General features: G+C 43.1%; 1 protein-coding gene across 1 annotated transcript in view; it reads left to right on the top strand.

The window, feature by feature from the left end:
- The window catches only part of pde11a (phosphodiesterase 11a), a 401,879-nt gene that overhangs the window by 215,376 nt on the left and 166,367 nt on the right, over window positions 1–20,136 (top strand). Inside the window, exons 7-8 of the mRNA XM_039757714.1 lie at window positions 809–884; window positions 14,087–14,154. Of these exons, the coding sequence (XP_039613648.1) occupies window positions 809–884; window positions 14,087–14,154 (144 nt within the window). The remainder of the gene's footprint in view (window positions 1–808; window positions 885–14,086; window positions 14,155–20,136) is intronic.

Genomic DNA, 20,136 nt, shown 5'->3' with positions numbered 1-20,136 from the left:
TTCTAACCAAACTCACACAGTCACGCTGGCACATACAAGGTTTCTCAATAAGACTCCATGTATGAGTGCCTTGTGTGGGGGGTCATTAACTGGCTTTCCAAATTCTGATCCCACCCTCTGGATGGGCCACACTTTGAAATCATTAAAAGTTGTTATTTGGATGGGGTTGTGGTTATTGTACTGCTTTGTAACTTCCAGATTCTGGATTTTGTTCTTTTCCAGATGTTCTTTGAGCGGAATTTCCCCTTTTTTGTCTGATCCTCATGGGCTTTATATGTTGTCCAGTTTCCTCTTATATCCCAGGCTCATTCTGTTAATTTATTGGGTTATTTGACAACACTTTACTGGTCCAGGTGCTGATGTACACATTAAGAACAGTATGGAATATGACTGTCATGCTGCCCAGTGTTGGTTACCACCTGGGACTTGATGTTCCCAAGACAGATGTCAGCTCCCTATAAACATGTAGTGGAATTAATCCATTATAGAGAAATGAAATGATTATTGGTGAGTTTATTTAATTTATTTGCATTTGTCATCTCAAAGTCTAAAGGCCACAATGTGCAATTACACCAGCAGCCTAGTTGTGATGACGTGAAAACCTCAATCAGTCCTCAGGTTTCAGCATTTACAGCATGCAGATAGCTGCCTGCTACTGGACATCAGTGTGCCAGCCATAGTAGGCCAGTTCCAATAACTGTGCAGATGCGGTACACGGATGGTGCAGCATGACTCTTCCAGAGAAACACAAGGATAACAAGATCACTGGATGTTTCTACAGCTGTCCTTTCATTTTTCTTTTCCCCAGGCCGACCAGTTCTCCGGATTTCACATTCGCTCTGTCCTCTGTGTGCCTATCTGGAACAGCAACCATCAAATTATCGGTGAGTCTTTGGGAGGTTCTTAACACTTATGGTCACCAGCTTTCATTTCTTTTAGAATTTAATTTGTTTTCTTGTCTCTTCATGAGTGGGAAATCATCCATTGTTCATGAGATATTTCAGGTTAAGGGGCACTGGGGACACTTCGGGTGGTTCTATCAGCTTTATGCTTTTATAGTAATGCTGTTGTGATAATGAAATTATAGGTAACTAGAAATCTGGCCTATGGGGGTCTGGTGGTGATTTTTAAAAATTTATAAAAACTCAAAACAATGGAAGAGACCAGTGAAGAGCATTTACGGCTGGAGCCAGGAAGCACTGTTTTACTCAAAGAGTTGTGGGAATCTGAAACAAACTACCAAGCCATGTTATTAAAGTAGAAACATTGACAATGTTTAATAAGAATCTGAATGAGATATTGGAGCAGATTAGCTACTGGCTAAACAAATGGAGTGAATGGCCCCCTCACACTTCTTAAGTTCTAAAGTACAAGTGAAACTTACAAAGAGTCTTCATTAGTCCTTATCAATCTAACAGAATTAGCACTGCGATAGACAGTTAGATAGACAGACAGATGTTCATTTTAGTATTAGTAGGCACGATGATAGATAGATAGATAGATAGATAGATAGATATGAAAGGCACTGTATAATAGATAGATAGATAGACAGATAGATATGAAAGGCACTATATGATAGAGAGATAGATAGATAGATAGATGTTAAAGGCACTATATAATAGATAGAGAGATAGATATGTAAGGAACTATATAATAGATAGATAGATATGTAAGGCACTATATGATAGATATGAAAGGCACTATATGATAGATAGATAGATAGATAGATAGATAGATAGATATGTAAGGCACTATATGATAGATAGATAGATATAAGACACTATATGATAGATAGACAGACAGACAGACAGATAGATAGTGTAACACTAGAGGGCACTGTCGCTCCTCTAACCCAACAGACAGACGTCCAGGATATCTGGTAAAAGTACTAAATGGTATTTTTAATTCCTTTTTTTATAAATTGTGCCTCTAAGCACCACAGCCACCATACACAGGCAAGTAAGTAAGCACAATAACCATACAATAATCACAACCAATTCTCTCCTCCACACATTCTGGCTCACTTGCTGGGTTTACAGCAGTCCTTTATCTAGTCCTTGACTCGGGTCAAATGGAGAACTTGCATTTGTTTTCAGCCCAGAAGTACTCCAAAGTCACAGGGATGGAAGATTGTTTCTTCGTTGATAGAGAATGCCTTGTGTGTCCAGTAACGTATTTTTGACAGTTTGTTCACACTTGAGAACTGTAATTTTTAGAAGCGCAAGCATATTTTTAGAAGCAAGCATAAATTTCTGAGTGGTGTTTTGAGGCAATGGAACTGGACATTCTCTGATCTGGAGGGATAAAAGCTGGCACACAAACACTGGTGAATCTGTCTTCTTCGTATCTCACTGTCACTTTATTTTTTTTTTATTCAGTTTTATTGAGTGTTCCTGCTCACGTAGAATTAGTATGTGCACCTTATGGTGTATGATGTCAACAATCACAAAAAAAAACACAGGTGTAGGTATATATGACATTTTAAAGAAATCAGTTTATGACCTGAATAGTACCAATCACAAAACATCATCGCACTAATGCAATATTATTTTGAAAACAAACAGCGTCAGATCGGCTGTGAATTTACGCTGGCGTATGGGCACTATTTTTGTGATGAGTGAGTCAGTGGTTTTTGGCATTTTATATATGTAGATAGAGAAACAGCAATACTTTTTCACATATAATTATTTATAAGCATCAACTAGACAAGAATATCGTATAGACGCACTGATAAGCCATGTTGTAATTATTAGTTTAATATAATTACGCTACAAAAACCAAAACCAGTGTAGTGTACAAGTGATAGGTGGGGATGTTTTCTGCGCAGAGTAAGAACGCATTCAGGTTGATAAGGAAATGAAATTATAAATTGTAAATTAGTTGTTTATCTTCCTAGAAATACGTTTATTTTTGTTATTGCCTCATAGCCTTCAATGGCTACGTCTGATGCTGCCACAGAAGGACAGTCTTAAAATTATCTTTGAAGCATTTGTGGACGAAAATCTGAGAATTTTCCTTTTTTCATTCATGAAGGATATTTTTCCGAACCCTGCTGCTTACACACAAATTGTACTGAGCATTTTGGCCAATAATGCCGCCCCCAAAAATAAGCCGCCTGGGGCGGACCGCCCCCTCCGCCCACCCCTAGCTACGCCACTGAGCAGACTGCTCTGTACACACACACAGGTATTTCATTTATATATCTCTAATATGGGGGATGATGGAGCCTATCCCAGCTAGCAAAGAGTGCAAGGCAGAAACAGAGCCCGGAGAGGGTGTCAACCCATCTCACAGCCAACACACACACACCGTCAACACACACACACCGGGCCAAATCAGAGTCGCCTATTTACCGAACCTGCATGTCTTCACACTGCGAGAGGAAACTCCCACACCGACAGGAGGAGAACATGCAATACATTCCTGCATTCGATCATTTCCTGCTTTTTTTTTTTTTTGATGGTCATTGCAATATAATATCTCTTAGTATAATAGAACGTGATATAGGAGGCCCAGTGACAAAGTGGTAGCACTGCTGTCTTACATCAACAAGATTGGGGTTCCCCAGGTTCTCCCAGCAGGGAGTCTGCATGTTCTCCCAGCGTTCAGGTGAATTTCCTCCCACAGTCCAAAGACATGAAGGTTAGGTGGACTGGCAGTGCTAAATTAACCCCTGAGTGCGTGTGTGTGTGTTCGACATTGTAATCGGTTGGCATCCCATCCAGGGATTGTCCCTGCCTTGTGTCCAGTGCTTGCTGGGATAGGCTCTAGCTACGCCATGATCCATCTCTGGAAAACTGGCTTTAGAAAATGGATGGATGATATAATACAGTTAGTGTTGTAGGTCAAAATCTCATTCCCATTCACTGTCTGCGTGCAGTTTTGCACATTCTCCCTGTATTTTCCTTCACTATATGATTGATAGATAGATAGATAGATAGATAGATAGATAGATAGATAGAGTGATCTATGTAAGGCACTATATAATAGATATATAGATAGATATGTAAGGCACTATATAATAGATAGATAGATAGATAGATAGATAGATAGATAGATATGAAAGGCACTATATGATAGATAGATAGATAGATAGATAGATAGATAGATAGATAGATAGATAGATAGATATGAAAGGCACTATATGATAGATAGATAGATAGATAGATTGATTGATAGATATCTATCTATCTAGCTAGTGTAACACTAGAGGGCACTGTCGCTCCTCTAACCCAACAGACAGATGTCCAGGATATCTGGTAAAAGTACTAAATGGTATTTTTAATTCCTTTTTTTTATAAATTGTGCCTCTAAGCACCACAGCCTAGATACACAGGCAAGTAAGTAAGCACAATAACCATACAATAATCACAACCAATTCTCTCCTCCACACATTCTGGCTCACTTGCTGGGTTTACAGCAGTCCTTTATATAGTCCTTGACTCGGGTCAAATGGAGAACTTGCATTTGCAGGTACTCCCATTTTCCTCCAACATCCCCAAAGACATATGCTGTGAGTGAACTGGCAGTTCTAAGTTTCCCCTTGGCAAGTGTGTGTGTGTGTGTGTGTAAGTGGGCCCTGTGATGGACTAATACCCTGTTCAAAGTTAGCTGCTTCTTTATACCCACTGCTGCAAAGATAGATTCTTGTCCATCATGACATTGAATTGAACCAAGTAATTTGAGAATGGGGTGACACGGTGGCGCAGTTGTAGCGCTGCTGCCTCACAGTTAGGAGACCCGGGTTTGCATGTTCTCCCCGTGTCTGTGTGGGTTTCCTCCCACAGTCCAAAGACATGCTGGTTAGGTGGATTGGTGATTCTAAATTTGCCCTAGTGTGTGCTTGGTGTTTGTGTGTGTCCTGCGGTTGGTTGGCACCCTGCCTAGGATTGATTCGTGCCCTGTGTTGGTTGGGATTGGCTCCTGCAGACCCCCGTGACCCTGTGTTCGGATTCAGCGGGTGGGATAATGATGGATAATTTGAGAATGTTTGATTATATTATAAAATAACCTATCTATCTACTATATAATAAAACACTAAGATCTGGGAATCCAGTCCCTCAGAGCAATCTGATTAATCAGCTTGGCTTTGGTGTGATTCTTCAGTTTGGCTTTGGGGACACAAGGAAAGAAAAAGTGCGAGTGTGAGATACATGAGGAGGATTAATGGTGCATGCTAAGAGAGTTGCCTTTAAAGATGCAATGTATAAAACTGAACAGGAGTCAAAACCCCAGCTCTACCTTGCTAGTAAACCCACCTTTTTTTTCCACCATCTTTACTTATTGACTGCATTACTGAAATTAAATCCTGGTTTTCTTCAAATTTTCTTAAATTAAACAGTGACACTGCGGTGGGCTGGTGTCCTGCCCGGGATTTGTTTCCTGCCTTGCTCCCCGTGTTGGCTGGGATTGGCTCCAGCAGACCTCCGTGACCCTGTAGTTAGGATTCAGCGGGTTGGATAATGGATGGATGGATAAACGGTGACAAAACTGAGGTTCTCCTCTTCTTCTTTTGGCTGCTCCCATTAGGGGTTGTCACAGTGGATCATCTTCTTCCATATCTTCCTGTCCTTTCCATCTTTCTCTGTTACACCCATCACCTGCATGTCCTCTCTCACCACATCCATAAACCTTCTCTTAGGCCTTCCTCTTTTCCTCTTGACTGGTAGCTCTGTCCTTAACATCCTTCTCCCATTATACCCAGCTTTCATCTCTCCTCTGCACATGTCCAAACCAGCGCAATTTCGCCTCTCTGACTTTGTCTCCCAACTGTCCAACCTGAGCTGACCCTCTAATGTCCTCATTTCTAATCCTGTCCATCCTTTTCACACCCAATGCAAATCTTAGCATCTTTAACTCTGCCACCTCCAGCTCTGTCTCCTGCTTTCTGGTCAGTGCCACCGTCTCCAGCCCATATAACAGTGATGGCGAACCATTTAGAAACCAAGTGCCCAAACTGCAATCCAAAACCCACTTATTTATTGCAAAGTGCCAACATGGCAATTTAACCTGAATACCACCTAAAACTGAACACCAGCATAACCAAGGAGCTGGTGGTGGATTTTAGGAGGCCCAGGCCGCTCATGGACCCCGTGATCATCAGAGGTGACTGTGCAGAGGGTACAGACCTATAAATACCTGGGAGTGCAGCTGGATGGTAAATTGGACTGGACTGCCAATACTGATGCTCTGTCTGTCTATCTATCTACTGAGCTTTTAGTTTAGAAAAGCAACTCATACATTAACATCTTTTGTCTTAAAAGAAAAACATAATAACAGAGCTTTCAATGATACAAACAACTTTTTGTTGAAAGGTAAAAGTTTGCATTCGGTATGCTTTTGAACAATTAATGTGCTTTTTGCTGTTGTTTGCATGCTGATAGTTTGTCTAACCTTGGCTCATACTTTGTAAGTTTGAGAGCAACACATGCAGCACTCAGGTCATCTGTTAGTCTGTTTCTGGTGTCAGATTTGATTTAATTCAAAGCTGAAAACAGCTGCGCACAAGCATAAGATGTTCCAAACAAAGTAAGGAAAGCAATCTCAAGTGCTTTCATTGACTTAAGATTATTTGGCAGAGAATTCCACACTTTAAGGATTTCGTTTTCATAACTAACTGTGCTGTCCTTTGTCATCCCTTCGATCCTCTCAAGTGTTTCACGCAGGTCTTCCCTATTAAGCTCCGCCCCCAAAGCTTCCATTATATATTACGGGGTCGTGGATCAGGTGTGGCGATTAGCAACTCCCGGCAATAATTACAGATGCGGACGACTCCTCACCTGTGCGCTTAAGCGAGGACTGCCCGCGTCACAAAGCTCCCGGAAACCGCTCCGGCCACTCTACCATAACCCCCTTTAAGCTGCGAGTGTGGCAATTATCTGTTAAAACTGCCCTTTTCAATTTTGAGCTGTGGACCCTCTATACCACATCCCCTCCAACCCCACCACGGGAATCACAGACTCAAAAGGCTGCAGTCCATGCCGCACCCTCAAGCAGCATGTGTGTCGCCCGCCTTACCCCAGACAGGAGAGGAAGGACGCGCTCCCACTGGGCTGCTGGGCAGAGGGGCGGGTGATGTGAGAAAAGTCCTCTGGCGCGCGTGAAGAGGGGGAGCGGTGAAGGGAGCAGCCCGGCCCCGCATTCCTCAGGCTTTATAGTAACGAACTCTGTGCTCGGGCGACGGCGCGCGTGCCCACTGAGAGGGCTCCGAGTGCCCCCTTTGGCATGCGTGCCATAGGTTCGCCACCACTGCCATATAACATAGCTGGTCTCACCACCGTCCTGTAGACCTCAATGAGGTTCTCCTCATTGGTACAAGATCATCATTATCCAAAGCTGATAATCTTTCACTTGCTATTGATAACTCCTTTGTTTCCCCTTCACCTCAGCTCAAGAGTCTGTGTGTCGTCCTTGACAGTACTCTGTCTTTCCAATCTTACATTAATAACATCACCTAGTCTGCTAATTTCCACCTACCTAATATTAATCGCATCCGTCCCTCCCTCACTCCCCATACCACTTCCATTCTTGTTCACAGTCTATTTACTTCTCGTCTGGACTACTGCAATTCACTGCTCTTTGGTCTCTCTAATAAATCTCTTCATAAGCTTCAGCTGGTCCAGAATTCTGCAGCTCGCATCATTACTTGAACCTCATCTATTCACCATATTACTCCGGTCTTGCAGCAGCTTCATTGGCTCCCGATTGTTTTGTATCAATTTTAAAATTCTGCAGTTAACATTTAAGGTCATTCATAACCTTGCCCCTCCATATCTGTCTGACCTTCTTCATGCTGCCATTCCCTCCCGTAACCTTAGATCCTCTTCCTCCATCCATCTGACTGTCCCCCTCACCTGTCTAACCGCCATTGGAAGTGGAGCATTCAGCCGTTCTGGAATTCACTGCCTACTGAACTTAGAAATATCGAATCATTCTTAACCTTCAAATGTAAACTTAAAACCCATCTGTTTAAAATGTTTAACCGTGGCTTTGTTTGGTTTTAATTTTTATATTTTCTGATATCTTAAGTTTTGTTTATAATTAGTGATGAGCGAGCATGCTCGGCCGAACATGTGTTCGGCTCGAGCATCACTATGCTCGTTGCATGGCGCTACTCGAACGAGCACCACATGTGCTCGTGCGCCATGCTCGAGTCCCCGCCCCGCACATTTCTCGGGTTGGAGACAGCCAATTAAGGGGCAGGTAAGTTCTGCCCTCACTGTAATGTCAGTAGCCATGTCAGGTGCTGGCATTACAGTGATTAACTGGCGGAACACGTCATCGGGTGCTAAACAGCATGCACTCGCATATAATGTTTTAGACTAGAGCGTCAGCTCACCTGCTGGCACTCCCATATCGTGTTTTAAAGCAGTGAAAGGCAACCTTTTTCGAGTTGCGGCGCACTAAGTCCAAAAATTTTCTTTCGCGGCGCACCTTAGGGACTGCCCATAAATAAAGTCGTGACGACACAATCTATGGACAATCGCCAATAAAAGCAGTTAATTTTACAAGTTTGAAACATTTTATTAATAAAGGAATCAAAGGATAAATCTTAAGTTTAATTAATGTGAACGTTGAGCTTGTTTTTCAGCACATATGAGATTGATGCGAGGATCAATTTTCGAAAGACAGACGCGGATTTCCATGTCGATCATTTGAAGTCTCTCGCGTTTCTTAGACCTCATTTCCGTAAGTGTTCCGTTATCTGTTTTTCCAACATCATTTTTTTTTTTTAAAACATTATCTTTTTAATCAACCAAAAGTTCAAAAACACTTGCAATTTTAAATATTTTACAAAAGTTTTCGCGGCGCCCTAGAAAATCACCGGTTGCCCGACAATGTTTTTGAGCGTCAGCTCACCTGCAGGCACTGGCATATAATGTTTTTAGAGCGTCATTTTTCCTGTAAAATTGATTTTTCTGGGTGTTTTTGTCAGTCTGTAAAAGTGGCGTACAACTCGGACAAACTGGTTCCCAGCAGCGACTTGGGAGTTCAAGATGCATCCAGACATCGTCCCCATGCTGTTCCTGGTCCATTTGGGTGGTGTTTCTGTCACTTTCTGACCTTTTCCAATGAACCAGGCACCGTCCCCTCTTCAGAGCAAGGGGTGCCTGGTTGTCTCCCATTGACTTACATTAAACATCGCGATGTGTTCGGACCGAACACTTTGGTGCTCGCTTATCACTATTTATAATGTGTTTTTTTTATTTATCGTTTGTTCAGTGTCCCTCTGTGTCTGCATAGGTTTCCTTCAGGTACTCCGGTTTACTCCTACAGTCCAAAGACATGCAGGTTAGGTGCATTGGCGATTCTAAGTTGTCCCTAGTGTGTGCTTGGTGTGTGAGTGCCCTGTGGAGGGCTGGCACCCTGCCTGGGGTTTGTTTCCTGCCTTGCACCCTGTGTTGGCTGGGACTGGCTCTAGCAGACCCCCCGTGACCCTGTAGTTAGGATATATGGATAAGGGATGGATGGATGTTCGGTGTCCTTGAGTGCTTAGAAAGGCGCCTTGTATAAATAAAATGTGTTAATAATAATAATATTATTATTATTGTTATTATTAAAAGCACCTCATAAATCAGTACAGAGTCTCAGAAACAGGCTTTATGGGAGAGTGTTGGGTTGGGGTTGCTGGTCAAGAGATGTTCTCACAGACACAATTAAACAGGAAAGGCACTTAAAGTACACACAGGGCAAGAGATGGCAAACATTTTTAAATTATTCTATTACCTGTCTTTAACAGGTACCATTGGCTAGTATGATATAATGAGCTGGAAAAGTGGGATGGAAAATGAATGAGTGGACATTCTAAACCAGCAAACAGAAAAGTAAAACTTGATGAACTAACATTTGGCCCAGGGAATAATCAAGCGTTAGAATGAGAACATTGATTTCCAAAAGCTCATTCATTCATTTTCCACAGTTTATCCAAAGACGGGTCGCAGGGGCAACACTCTTAGCAGTGACACCCAAACGTCCTCAGTCTGTCAGTGAAGCAGGACGGTGACAAAAGTCTGTCACTGAAGTTGCTCCTCTGCCTGGAGATGATCCTGTTCAGTGGATGCAGTGGATTCTTCATGATTGACAGGAGTTTGCTTAATGCCCGTCGCTCTGCCACAGATGTTAAACTGTCCAACTTTACTCCTACAATAGAGCCTGCCTTCTTAACAAGTTTGACCAGGCGTGAGGCATCTTTCATCTTTATGCTGCCACCCCAGCACACCACCGTGTAGAAGAGGGCACTCGCCACAACCGTCTGGTAGAACATCGAAGGATGCCAACCTTCTCAGAAAGTATAGTCGGCTCTGTCCTTTCTTACACAGACCATCAGTATTGGCAGTCCAGTCCAGTTTATCATCCAGCTGCACTCCCAGGTATTTAAAGGTCTGCACCCTCTGCACAGTCACCTCTGATGATCATGGGGTCCATGAGGGGCCTGATCCTCCTAAAATCCACCACCAGCTCCTTGGTTTTGCTGGTGTTAAGGTGTAGGTGGTTTGAGTTGCACCATTTAACAAAGTCTTTGATTAGCTTCCTGTACTCCTCCTCCTGCCCACTCCTGACGCAGCCCACCATAGCAGTGTCATCAGCGAACTTTTGCACGTGTCAGGACTCCGAGTCATATTGGAAGTCTGATGTATGTTGGCTGAACAGGACCGGAGAAAGTACAATCCCCTGTGGCGCTCCTGTGTTGCTGACCACAATGTCAGACCTGCAGTTCCCGAGATGCACATATTGAGGTCTGTCTGTAAGATAGTCCACGATCCATGTCACCAGGTATGACTCTACTCCCATCTCAGTCAGCTTGTCCCTAAGGAGCAGAGGTTGGATGGTGTTGAAGGCGCTAGAGAAGTCCAGAAACATCATTCTTACAGCACTACTGCCTCCGTCCAAGTGGGAGAGGGATTGGTGTAGCATATAGATGATGGCATCCTCCGCTCCCACCTTCTCCTGGTATGCGAACTGCAGAGGGTCGAGGGCGTGACGGACCTGTGACCTCAGGCGGTGAAGCAGCAGCCGCTCCATGGTCTTCATCAGATGTGACGTCAGAGTAACAGGCCGGAAGTCGTTCAGCTCACTAGGACATGAGAATGACAATTTTGGACACACTTAACCAATCTGATGAGTAACCGATTAACATTTTTGGCATTACTTTGTTTGAATTCCTTGTTTCTCGGTGCTAGGATTGCGCGTGACTGAATTTCTTTTCTTTCTCTCTAATAAATAAACTGACTTTTTTTGAAGGTTTGTCCCTGTGATTTGTTAACTGTCTTTGCAAAAGCTATTCTAACGGGAAACTGTAAACGTTTAATACGAATGGCATATCAAGATCTCTTTTGTTGTCTAATGCTATCCCTTGATGATATACTACATTACCTTTCTTGGATACATCCTTCTTTCTACAGTAATTTGTGCGTTGTAATCCTGGATGGTGTTAGCGGTTGTAGATATTCTTCGTGATATTGTAAGTTGTTGTTTTCATCTTCCGCACCATCACCGCCAACTGCTTCAGCGTAGTCTATTGATACGCATTTAACCAATTTGCTGTGTAACCGAACAACAATTTTGGATGCACTTAACCAATTTGATGAGTAACTGATCAACATTTTTGCCGTTAATTCGTTGACTTTCTCATTTCTCGGTGCTAGGATTGCGTGTGAGTGAATATCGTTTCTTTCTCTCTAATAAATAAACCGACTTTTTCAAATGTTTGTCCCTGTGATTTTTTAATTGTCTTTGCAAAAGCTATTCTAACTGTAAACTGTAAACATTTTAATACGAATGGCATATCACAATCTCCTTTGTTGTCTAATGCTATCACCTGAAGATGTACTACATTACCTTTCTTGGATACATCCTTCTTTCTACATTAATTCGTGCGGAATATTGTAAGTTGATGTTTTCATCTTCCGCATCATCACCACCAACTGTTTCAGCAGAGTCTGTTGATACGCATTTAACCAATCTGCCATGTAACCGATCAACAATTTTCGCATTAATTAATTTGAATTCATCATTTCTCTGTACTAGGATTGCCCGTGTACTCATTTCTTCTGTTGATATCCCTTTGGGATGAAATTCATCAATAAGATCTGGACATAATACGTCTTCTTTAATTGGGACCTTAAAATAAGGAAAGCATAAAAATGTACAAGAGCTGAGAGAGCAGGAAACATGTCTGTCAAAAGCATTCACACGAATGAGCTGAGAGTAGACCGTGGGCGTGTTTGAATATACAGTAATCCCTCCTCGATCGCGGGGGTTGCGTTCCAGGTTAAAATCCGCGAAGTAGAAACCATATGTTTCTATGGTTATTTTTATATATTTTAAGCCCTTATAAGCTCTCCCACACTGTTTATAAATATTCCCTGCAGAGTTATACAGCATAATCCCTTTGTATTCTCTTAGATATTAGGTAAGATTCATTGAAATTATGTATATAAACACACTGTTTATATACAGTAAAACCTAAATATTATTTTAAAGATATTGAGTGTCTCCGATATCACATATGTTTACAGCCATTACGATAGACAGGCCACCAGCAATAAATACGTACAATGCAAGAAAAATAGTATACAGTAAATGTGTGTGTACAGTGACACTAAACGTACGTACATGTACTAAGTACTGTAAGTAGAAAATTAATTATGGTTACTCACCAACAATGACACGATGACTTGTTCGATAACAATGAGTTTAATTTTACTGCACAATAAAGGAGAGCGTTACAGTTCTTCCAAAGCAGCCACTTCAGGCGATTGTGTAGCACTGCCGTTGTTCTTCTTCTGGCAGTCTTCAATCCAAATCCCTAAAGCAGATTCCATCCAGACTACTGCCTTATTACATCCACTTACAACTTGCTTTGCACCCTGGTTAAAAGGACACTGCGGCCGTAGATCTTATATTCCTTTCCTACTTTTTAAATAAAATGAATCGTAGCCTTCAACAAATCCAAAACGTTTACCTTTTCGGCAATCATTAATATCTTCCGTTTGCACTTGGGCACGGCCCATGAAGCAGTAGCAGATCGTTTTGGAGCCATAATGAAGGGCTTGACTATGCACAAAGATAAACACAAAAGAGCACAACTCTTTACACAGAGAAACACGTTGATGCTGAATGAGCGAGACGAGACTTCCTGGTTAACACTTCATTCAGCAGGCAGGAACTTGAACTGCGTGCTGTGATTGGTTAGCTTCTCAGTCAGGAGAACTTAACTGCGTGCTCTGATTGGTTAGCTTCTCAGTCATCCGCCAATAGCGTCCCTTGTATGAAATCAACTGGGCAAACCAACTGAGGAAGCATGTACAGGAAGTAAAAAGACACATTGTCCACAGAACCCGCTGGTAGTGAAAAATCCGCGTTATATATTTAGTTATGCTTTCATATAAAATCCGCGATAGAGTGAAGCTGCGAAAATCGAAGCGCGATATAGCGAGGGATTACTGTAGTTGAGAAGAGAACGTGACTTGAAAGACTCAAAAGTCTTGTCTCGCGGAACTTGAAAAAATCCCTTCCAAAAAGTCTCGTCTCCTTGTAGGTATTTTTTTAATATAATAGAGAAATATCTCGCCTTTCCTAATGAGGCGTTAAAACATTCAGATATTCTATAAAGAAGCACATGGACACCTCTCACCGTCTTTTGAGTTTGCTGGTGTTTGGTTCAACGCTGCTGGCTATCTAACAGAAGACAAGTGAACACAAATCTGCTCCTACAGCAGCTTACTGTCACACTTTAATGAAACGTATGCGTTGCAACACTTTTAAAAGACGTCAACATTTAGCGAGAGCAGGATGGATGCTTTGTAATTCCCTGAGAGAAGCAAAGAGTCTTTATTCCCAAAAACCCCCCATCTTCTTGGCTGATTTGGCTTAATGGAAGCGGCAGAGGGGGGTTAGGGGGAGTTTGATGCTCTGAAGTAATTGGGGACTGATGTGTGCCAATGAGAAGTAATTTGGGTGGCACTGGAGGGGATGAGTCTTTTTGCTCACACCCATATAGGGATAAGTGATGACTGAATGAATGAAGTTATACGGCTCAATCACCTGATGTTTCTCACCTTCTGCTTTCCTCTTCTGTACACAGGAGTTGCTCAAGTGTTAAACCGTCTGGATGGGAAACCTTTCGATGATGCCGACCAGCGTCTCTTTGAGGTGAGTTATCTTTACCTGACGTTTTTTTTTCTTGGAAAAATGCTCACGATCAAGAGACGTTTCTTCTTTTCTTAGACCATGTCCTCAAAACATGTCACTAGGATGTTTTTTTTCTGGTTAGGATGGCCTGGTCAGTGTGACTAAGGTTTCCTTAGAAAGAACCTTTATGATGACATGATCTTTGTAGCTAAGGTGTCCCCCAGAAGCACATATTCCATAAAATAACCTGGTCAATATGACCATGGCATGTGGGAAGCCCTTCATCCATCAGATGACCTGGTGAGTGGTCTCTGGAGCAGGTGTCTCAAATACCAGTCCTGGTGGGCCTCAGTGGTGGCAGGTTTTCATTCTCACCCTTTCTTTAATCAGTGACCTGTTTTTGCTATTAATTAACTCCTTTTCCTTTCATTTTAATTGATCTGAATTGTTTAATCTTTTTCCTGAACAGAAATGAAATGTGAAGTGAGGGAGCCAACAGAGGACGGCACGGTGGCGCAGTGGGTAGTGCTGCTGCCTTGCAGTTAGGAGACCCGGGTTCTGCATGGAGTTTGCATGTTCTCCCCGTGTCTACGTGGGTTTCCTCCCACAGTCCAAAGGCATGCAGGTTAGGTGGATTGGCGATCCTAAATTGTCACTGCTGTGTGGGTGTGTGTGTGCCCTGCGGTGGGCTGGTGCTCTGCCCAGGGTTTGTTTCCTGCCTTGTGCCCTGTGTTGGCTGGGATTGGCTCCAGCAGACCCCTGTGACCCTAAAGTTAGGATATAGCAGGTTGGATAATGAATGGATGGATGGATAAGAGCCAACAGAAGGCCAACTCAGTCCGGGCCTCAAACTCCAAACGATTTAAATCCAACCGATTACTTAATTAGGAGCCGATCCTTGTTGTTAATTAACTTTGTTCTTTATTTCCACGGCTTGTTGCTGATCTCATTGTGTAATGGCAGACATTTCCAAAATTGTTGATTTTCTCTTTTCTGAGACCACTGGTCAAATGTTCTGTGGACCTGAGCAGATCAGCATCCCTGAGGCCTTCATCTTTCTTTATTTTCTGATATTCTATGATGGACACAGTTTGCTGGTCCTGTTTTGGCTCATTTACATCTTTTGAATTCATTTTCATTGACTTGCTCTTGAAGACTCAGACCCCTCAATAATTGTTTCTTTATCCTTAATTAGCAGCCAAACAATAATGACAGGGGTCCTCAGTCACAGTCCTGGTGGGTCGCAGTGGCTGCAGGTTTTCATTCTCACCCTTTTCTTAATCGGTGACCTGTTTTTGCTGCTAATTAACATCTTTTGAATTCATTTTAATTGACTTGCTCTTGAAGGCACAGACCCCCAATAATTATTTCTTTTTTTCTTAATCCAAATAATAATGACGGGGGTCCTGGAGGGCCACAGTAGCTGCAGGTTTTTATTCCAACTAGTTTCCTAATTAGAAGACAGTCCATGCTGATAATGAAATGTGGTATTGAACTGTTTGGCTTGTTAATGCTCGCATTCATCCAAGAGAAATTTGAATTGCACTGTAGAGTTTCCTTCTGTGAGATCATTATCCAAGTGTTTTGTGGACCAGACTAGATTTAAACTTAACAGCCCTTCCAATTCCCCTCTCATTCATTTCTAAACAGATACTTCATGGTCCATATGCACAGGTTTAAAAGGAAGCACATTAGTTGGAGAGCTGCTGGTTTATTGGTTAACTGTATCTCATCATTAACTATTGTCTGGTTAAGAAAACAGGCAACAATTAAAACTTAAATGCAGCTGCTAAAATCTAAAATAGGCAATTAGGGGTTCTGAATGGTAACAGGCATCCACCCATTCATTATCGAATCTGCTATATCCTAACAACAGGGTCACGGGGGTCTGCTGGAACCAATCCCAGTCAACACAGGGCGCAAGGCAGCAAACAAACCTCGGGGCAGGGCGCCAGCCCACCGCAGTAGTAACAGGCAAGAGAACTAAAATTAAGCCCAAAAAATGTATTGCTTTAGTAGTAAATAAAAGGATACTAGTTAAGAAATTGGTTCGATTTCATCGATGGATGAGAAAGAAGATTTCTTGAGTGAGTTGAATGAGGTGATGGACAGTGTAACCAAGGGACAGAAAGTGATGATTGTAGCAGATTTCAATGGACATGTTGGTGAAGGGAACAGAGGAGACAAGGAGGTGATTGTTTAATGGAATCTTGGAAAGTGAGAGGATGCCTGAGGAGTGGAGAAGAAGTGTACTGGTGCCGATATTTAAGAATAAGGGGAATGTGCAGGACTGTAGTAACTACAGGGGATACAATTGATGAGCCACAGCATAAAGTTATGGTGAAGAGTAGTGGAACCTCGGTTAAGAAGTGAGGTGATGATTAGTGAGCAGCAGGATGGTTTCATGCCAAGAAAGAGCACCACAGATGCAATGTTTGCTCTGAGGGTGTTGATGGAGAAGTTAAAGGAAGACCAGAAGGAGTTGCATTGTGTCTTTGTGGACCTGGAGAAAGCAAATGACAGGGTGAGGAGACAGGAGCTGTGGTATTGTATGAGGAAGTCGGGAGTGGCAGAGTAGTACGTAAGAGTGGTACAGGATATGTACGAGGGAAGTGTGACCATGGTGAGGTCTGCAGTAGGAGTGACAGAGGTGGGATTATATCAGGGATTGGCTCTGAACCCTTTCTTATTTGCAATGGTAGTTGGCAGGCTGACAGATTAGACAGGAGTCCCCGTGGACTGTAATGTTTGCTGATGACATTGTGATCTGTAGTGAGAGTAGGGAGCAGGTTGAGGAGACCCTGGAGAGGCGGAGATCTGCTCTAGAGAGGAGAGAAATGAAGGTCTGTAGGACCACCAAGACAGAATACATGAATGAGAGGGAGGTCAGTGAAATGGTGAGGATGAAGGGAGTAGAGTTGGTGAAGGTGGATGAGTTTAAATACTTGGGATCAACAGTACAGAGTAATGGGGACAGTGGAAGATAAGTGAAGAAGAGAGTGCAGGCAGGGTGGAGTGGGTGGAGAAGATTGTCAGGAGTGATTTGTGACAGATGGATATTAGCAAGAGTGAAAGGGAAGGTCTACAGGACTGTAGTGAGACCAGCTATGTTATATGGGCTCGAAAGGGTGGCATTGACCAGAAAACTGGAGGTGGCAGAGTTAAAGATGCTAAGATTGGTATTGGGTGTGGCGAGGATGGACAGGATTAGAAATGAGGACATTAGAGGGTCAGCTCAGGTTGGACAGTTTGGAGACAAAGTCAGAGAGGTGAGATTGTGTTGATTTGGACATGTGCAGAGGAGAGATGAGGGGTATATTGGGAGAAGGGTGCTAAGGATGGAGCTGCCTGGCAAGAGGAGAAGAGGAAGACCTAAGAGAAGGTTTATGGATGTCGTGAGAGAGGACATGCAGGTGATGGGTGTGACAGAACAAGATGATGAGGACAGGAAGTTATGGAACAAAATGGTCTGCTTTTGCAAACTCTAACAGGAGCAGCCGAAAGAAGATGAAGGGATGAGGAAAAAGAAGATTATGCCTCATCATTTTCAACTGATTGATCTTTCTTCCCTCTCACTGAATCTCACTAATCAGGTCTTTTCTTAATTTAAACTTATTGGAGTTATCAGCGGGAAAGATGAATGGGACATCCGGGACTAACATCATCAAGAGGCCACAATGGGTCAAAATCATTAAAAAAATCCACTGTGGTGACCCCAAATGGGAGTAGCAGAAAAAAGAAGAAGAAGAAGTTAAACTGAAAATCTGCAGCCATCGCAGACCTCCAGGACTGTAATTGAGGACATGTGACATACAAAGTAACTAAACTTTGTATTTTGATGAATGAAAGCATTAATAAGGCGTAGAGTTAAACACCAAGATTCATTATCAGCAGCAAGGACTGAGTTCTAATTAGGACACTGGCTGGAATGAAAACCCGTAGCCACTGCGGCCCTCCAGACCCATGATTGAGGACCACTGAATAATGAGATACAAAATGAACCAAAACATGAGCAGCAAACTGTGACCATCATAGAATATCTGAAAATGAAAAGGCTGGAGGTCTCAATTATGTTGATTTCCTCAGGTCCTCAAAACATTTGACCAGAGCTCTTAGAGAAGTAAAGAAAAAAAAAATCAGCAATTTCTGAAATGTCTGCTGTTACACAACGAGAGCAGCAACAAGCCATGGAATTAAACAGCAGGTTTAATTAACAACAAGACTCAGCGCCCTGACTGAGTTGGTCTTCTGTTGTCTTCCTCACTTCACATTTCATTTCATTTCTGTTTGGGCGCCATTGAAGGAAAGAAATGAAGAAATTCAGGGGAACAAATCTTAAACATCCATCCATCCATTATCCAACCTGCTATATCCTAACTACAGGGTCAAGGGGGTCTGCTGGAGCCAATCCCAGCCAACACAGGAAACAAATCCCGGGCAGTGCGCCAGCCCATCGCAGGGCGCACACACTACAGACAAGTTAGAATCGCCAATGCACCTAACCTGCATGTCTTTGGACTGTGGGAGGAAACCCACGCAGACACGGGGAGAACATGCAAACTCCACAGGGAGGGCCCGGGAAGCGAACCCGGATCTCCTTACTGCGAGGCAACAGCGCTACCCACTGCGCCACTGTGCCGCCCCAAATCTTAAACAAGTCAATTCAAATGAGTTGAAAAGAAGTTCATTAGCAGGTAAAACAGGTCACTAAATACGAAAAGGGTGAGAATGAAAACCTGCAGCCACTGCGGCCCTCCAGGACTGAAGTCTGAGATCCCTGCTCTAAGGGTGTCTTTAGTACATCATAGGACCTGCTAACTTCAGCTACTTAACCTGAGGTGGCCTGGAGCCCATTCTTGTTCTGTTAATGAGCACAGGGAAGCTGTCCAGTCTGCCCAAGATGTCATTGTTTGATCACTCACCTTGAGCTGATCTGTGTGGTCACTCCGTCCACAGTGGGATGAATTGACCCCAAGTCACTTTTTCTCAACTTCTGTGTTGTTTAATTGATTGGTCTGGAAAGCCACGCTTGCCCTGTTCACGACTACAGCTGAGTGGACAACAACAACTTGTTTTTTTTTTTTTTCTGGTATACCCCAAAATCACACAAGGAATGCCTCGATGGGCTTTAAGAGGTTCTGTTTTTTGACAAGGCCTTGACTCCCTAAGACACAGGCTGCAGGTTTTTGTTCCAACCCAGTTGCTTCATTAAAAACCAATCCTTGTCAATTATTTAATTTCATGGCTTGTTAGCGCTTTAACTCTGCTATGTCAGCTCATTCTCATATCATATTTTTCTTACCCTTTCTAAGAATGCCATCCAAATGATTTGAAGGAGGAGTAATTCTCAGTCCTTCACTTTTTTTCTCTTCACTTTCAAGTATTTAATTAAACCCAATAGTAAGTTATAAATACACAGAGGTGTAAATGGTAACAAGCTAAATGGAGAAATGCGGCTCTCTTTTGTCATTTGCAACTTATTGCTAATAAAGTAAGATCGGTGCACCTCATTGAGCTGACCGTTCCATCTGAAGGGGAGATAGAGGCGCCGAGCAAGAGGCCAAGTACTCCGAGCTGGCTGAGGAGTGCAGGGAGGCCGGCTGGAAGACCACCATCTACCCAGTGGAGGTGGGATGCTGAGGGTTTGTGGGGCTGTCAACCACACGCCTCCTGAGGGACGCAGGGGGTGACTGGAAGGAACCTAAGAAAGGCCATTAAAGATCTGGCAGAAGAGGCAGAGAAAGGCAGCTTTTGGCTCTGGTTGAGGAGAAAGGACAGGAGCTGGGGAAAGAACAAATAACCCCAATAACAGCTGCAGGGGGTGACAGGGAGACGTCCCTGTCACTGCTCCGCCACCAGGAGGCGTTCTAGCGATTAAAGGAGCGAAACGTTGGTGAATGGTGGTTCCTAGCTGAAGACCTTGCAGCTGACCCATGGGCACCGGAGGAGGTGTGACAGGTAGCAATGCCAAGCAGGTTATACCACCTACCTGTACATCGACAG

The sequence above is a fragment of the Polypterus senegalus genome, chromosome 6, assembly GCF_016835505.1.
Source record: "Polypterus senegalus isolate Bchr_013 chromosome 6, ASM1683550v1, whole genome shotgun sequence".
NCBI classification, from domain to species: domain Eukaryota; kingdom Metazoa; phylum Chordata; class Cladistia; order Polypteriformes; family Polypteridae; genus Polypterus; species Polypterus senegalus.
This window is presented reverse-complemented; position numbering and strand designations above follow the sequence as displayed.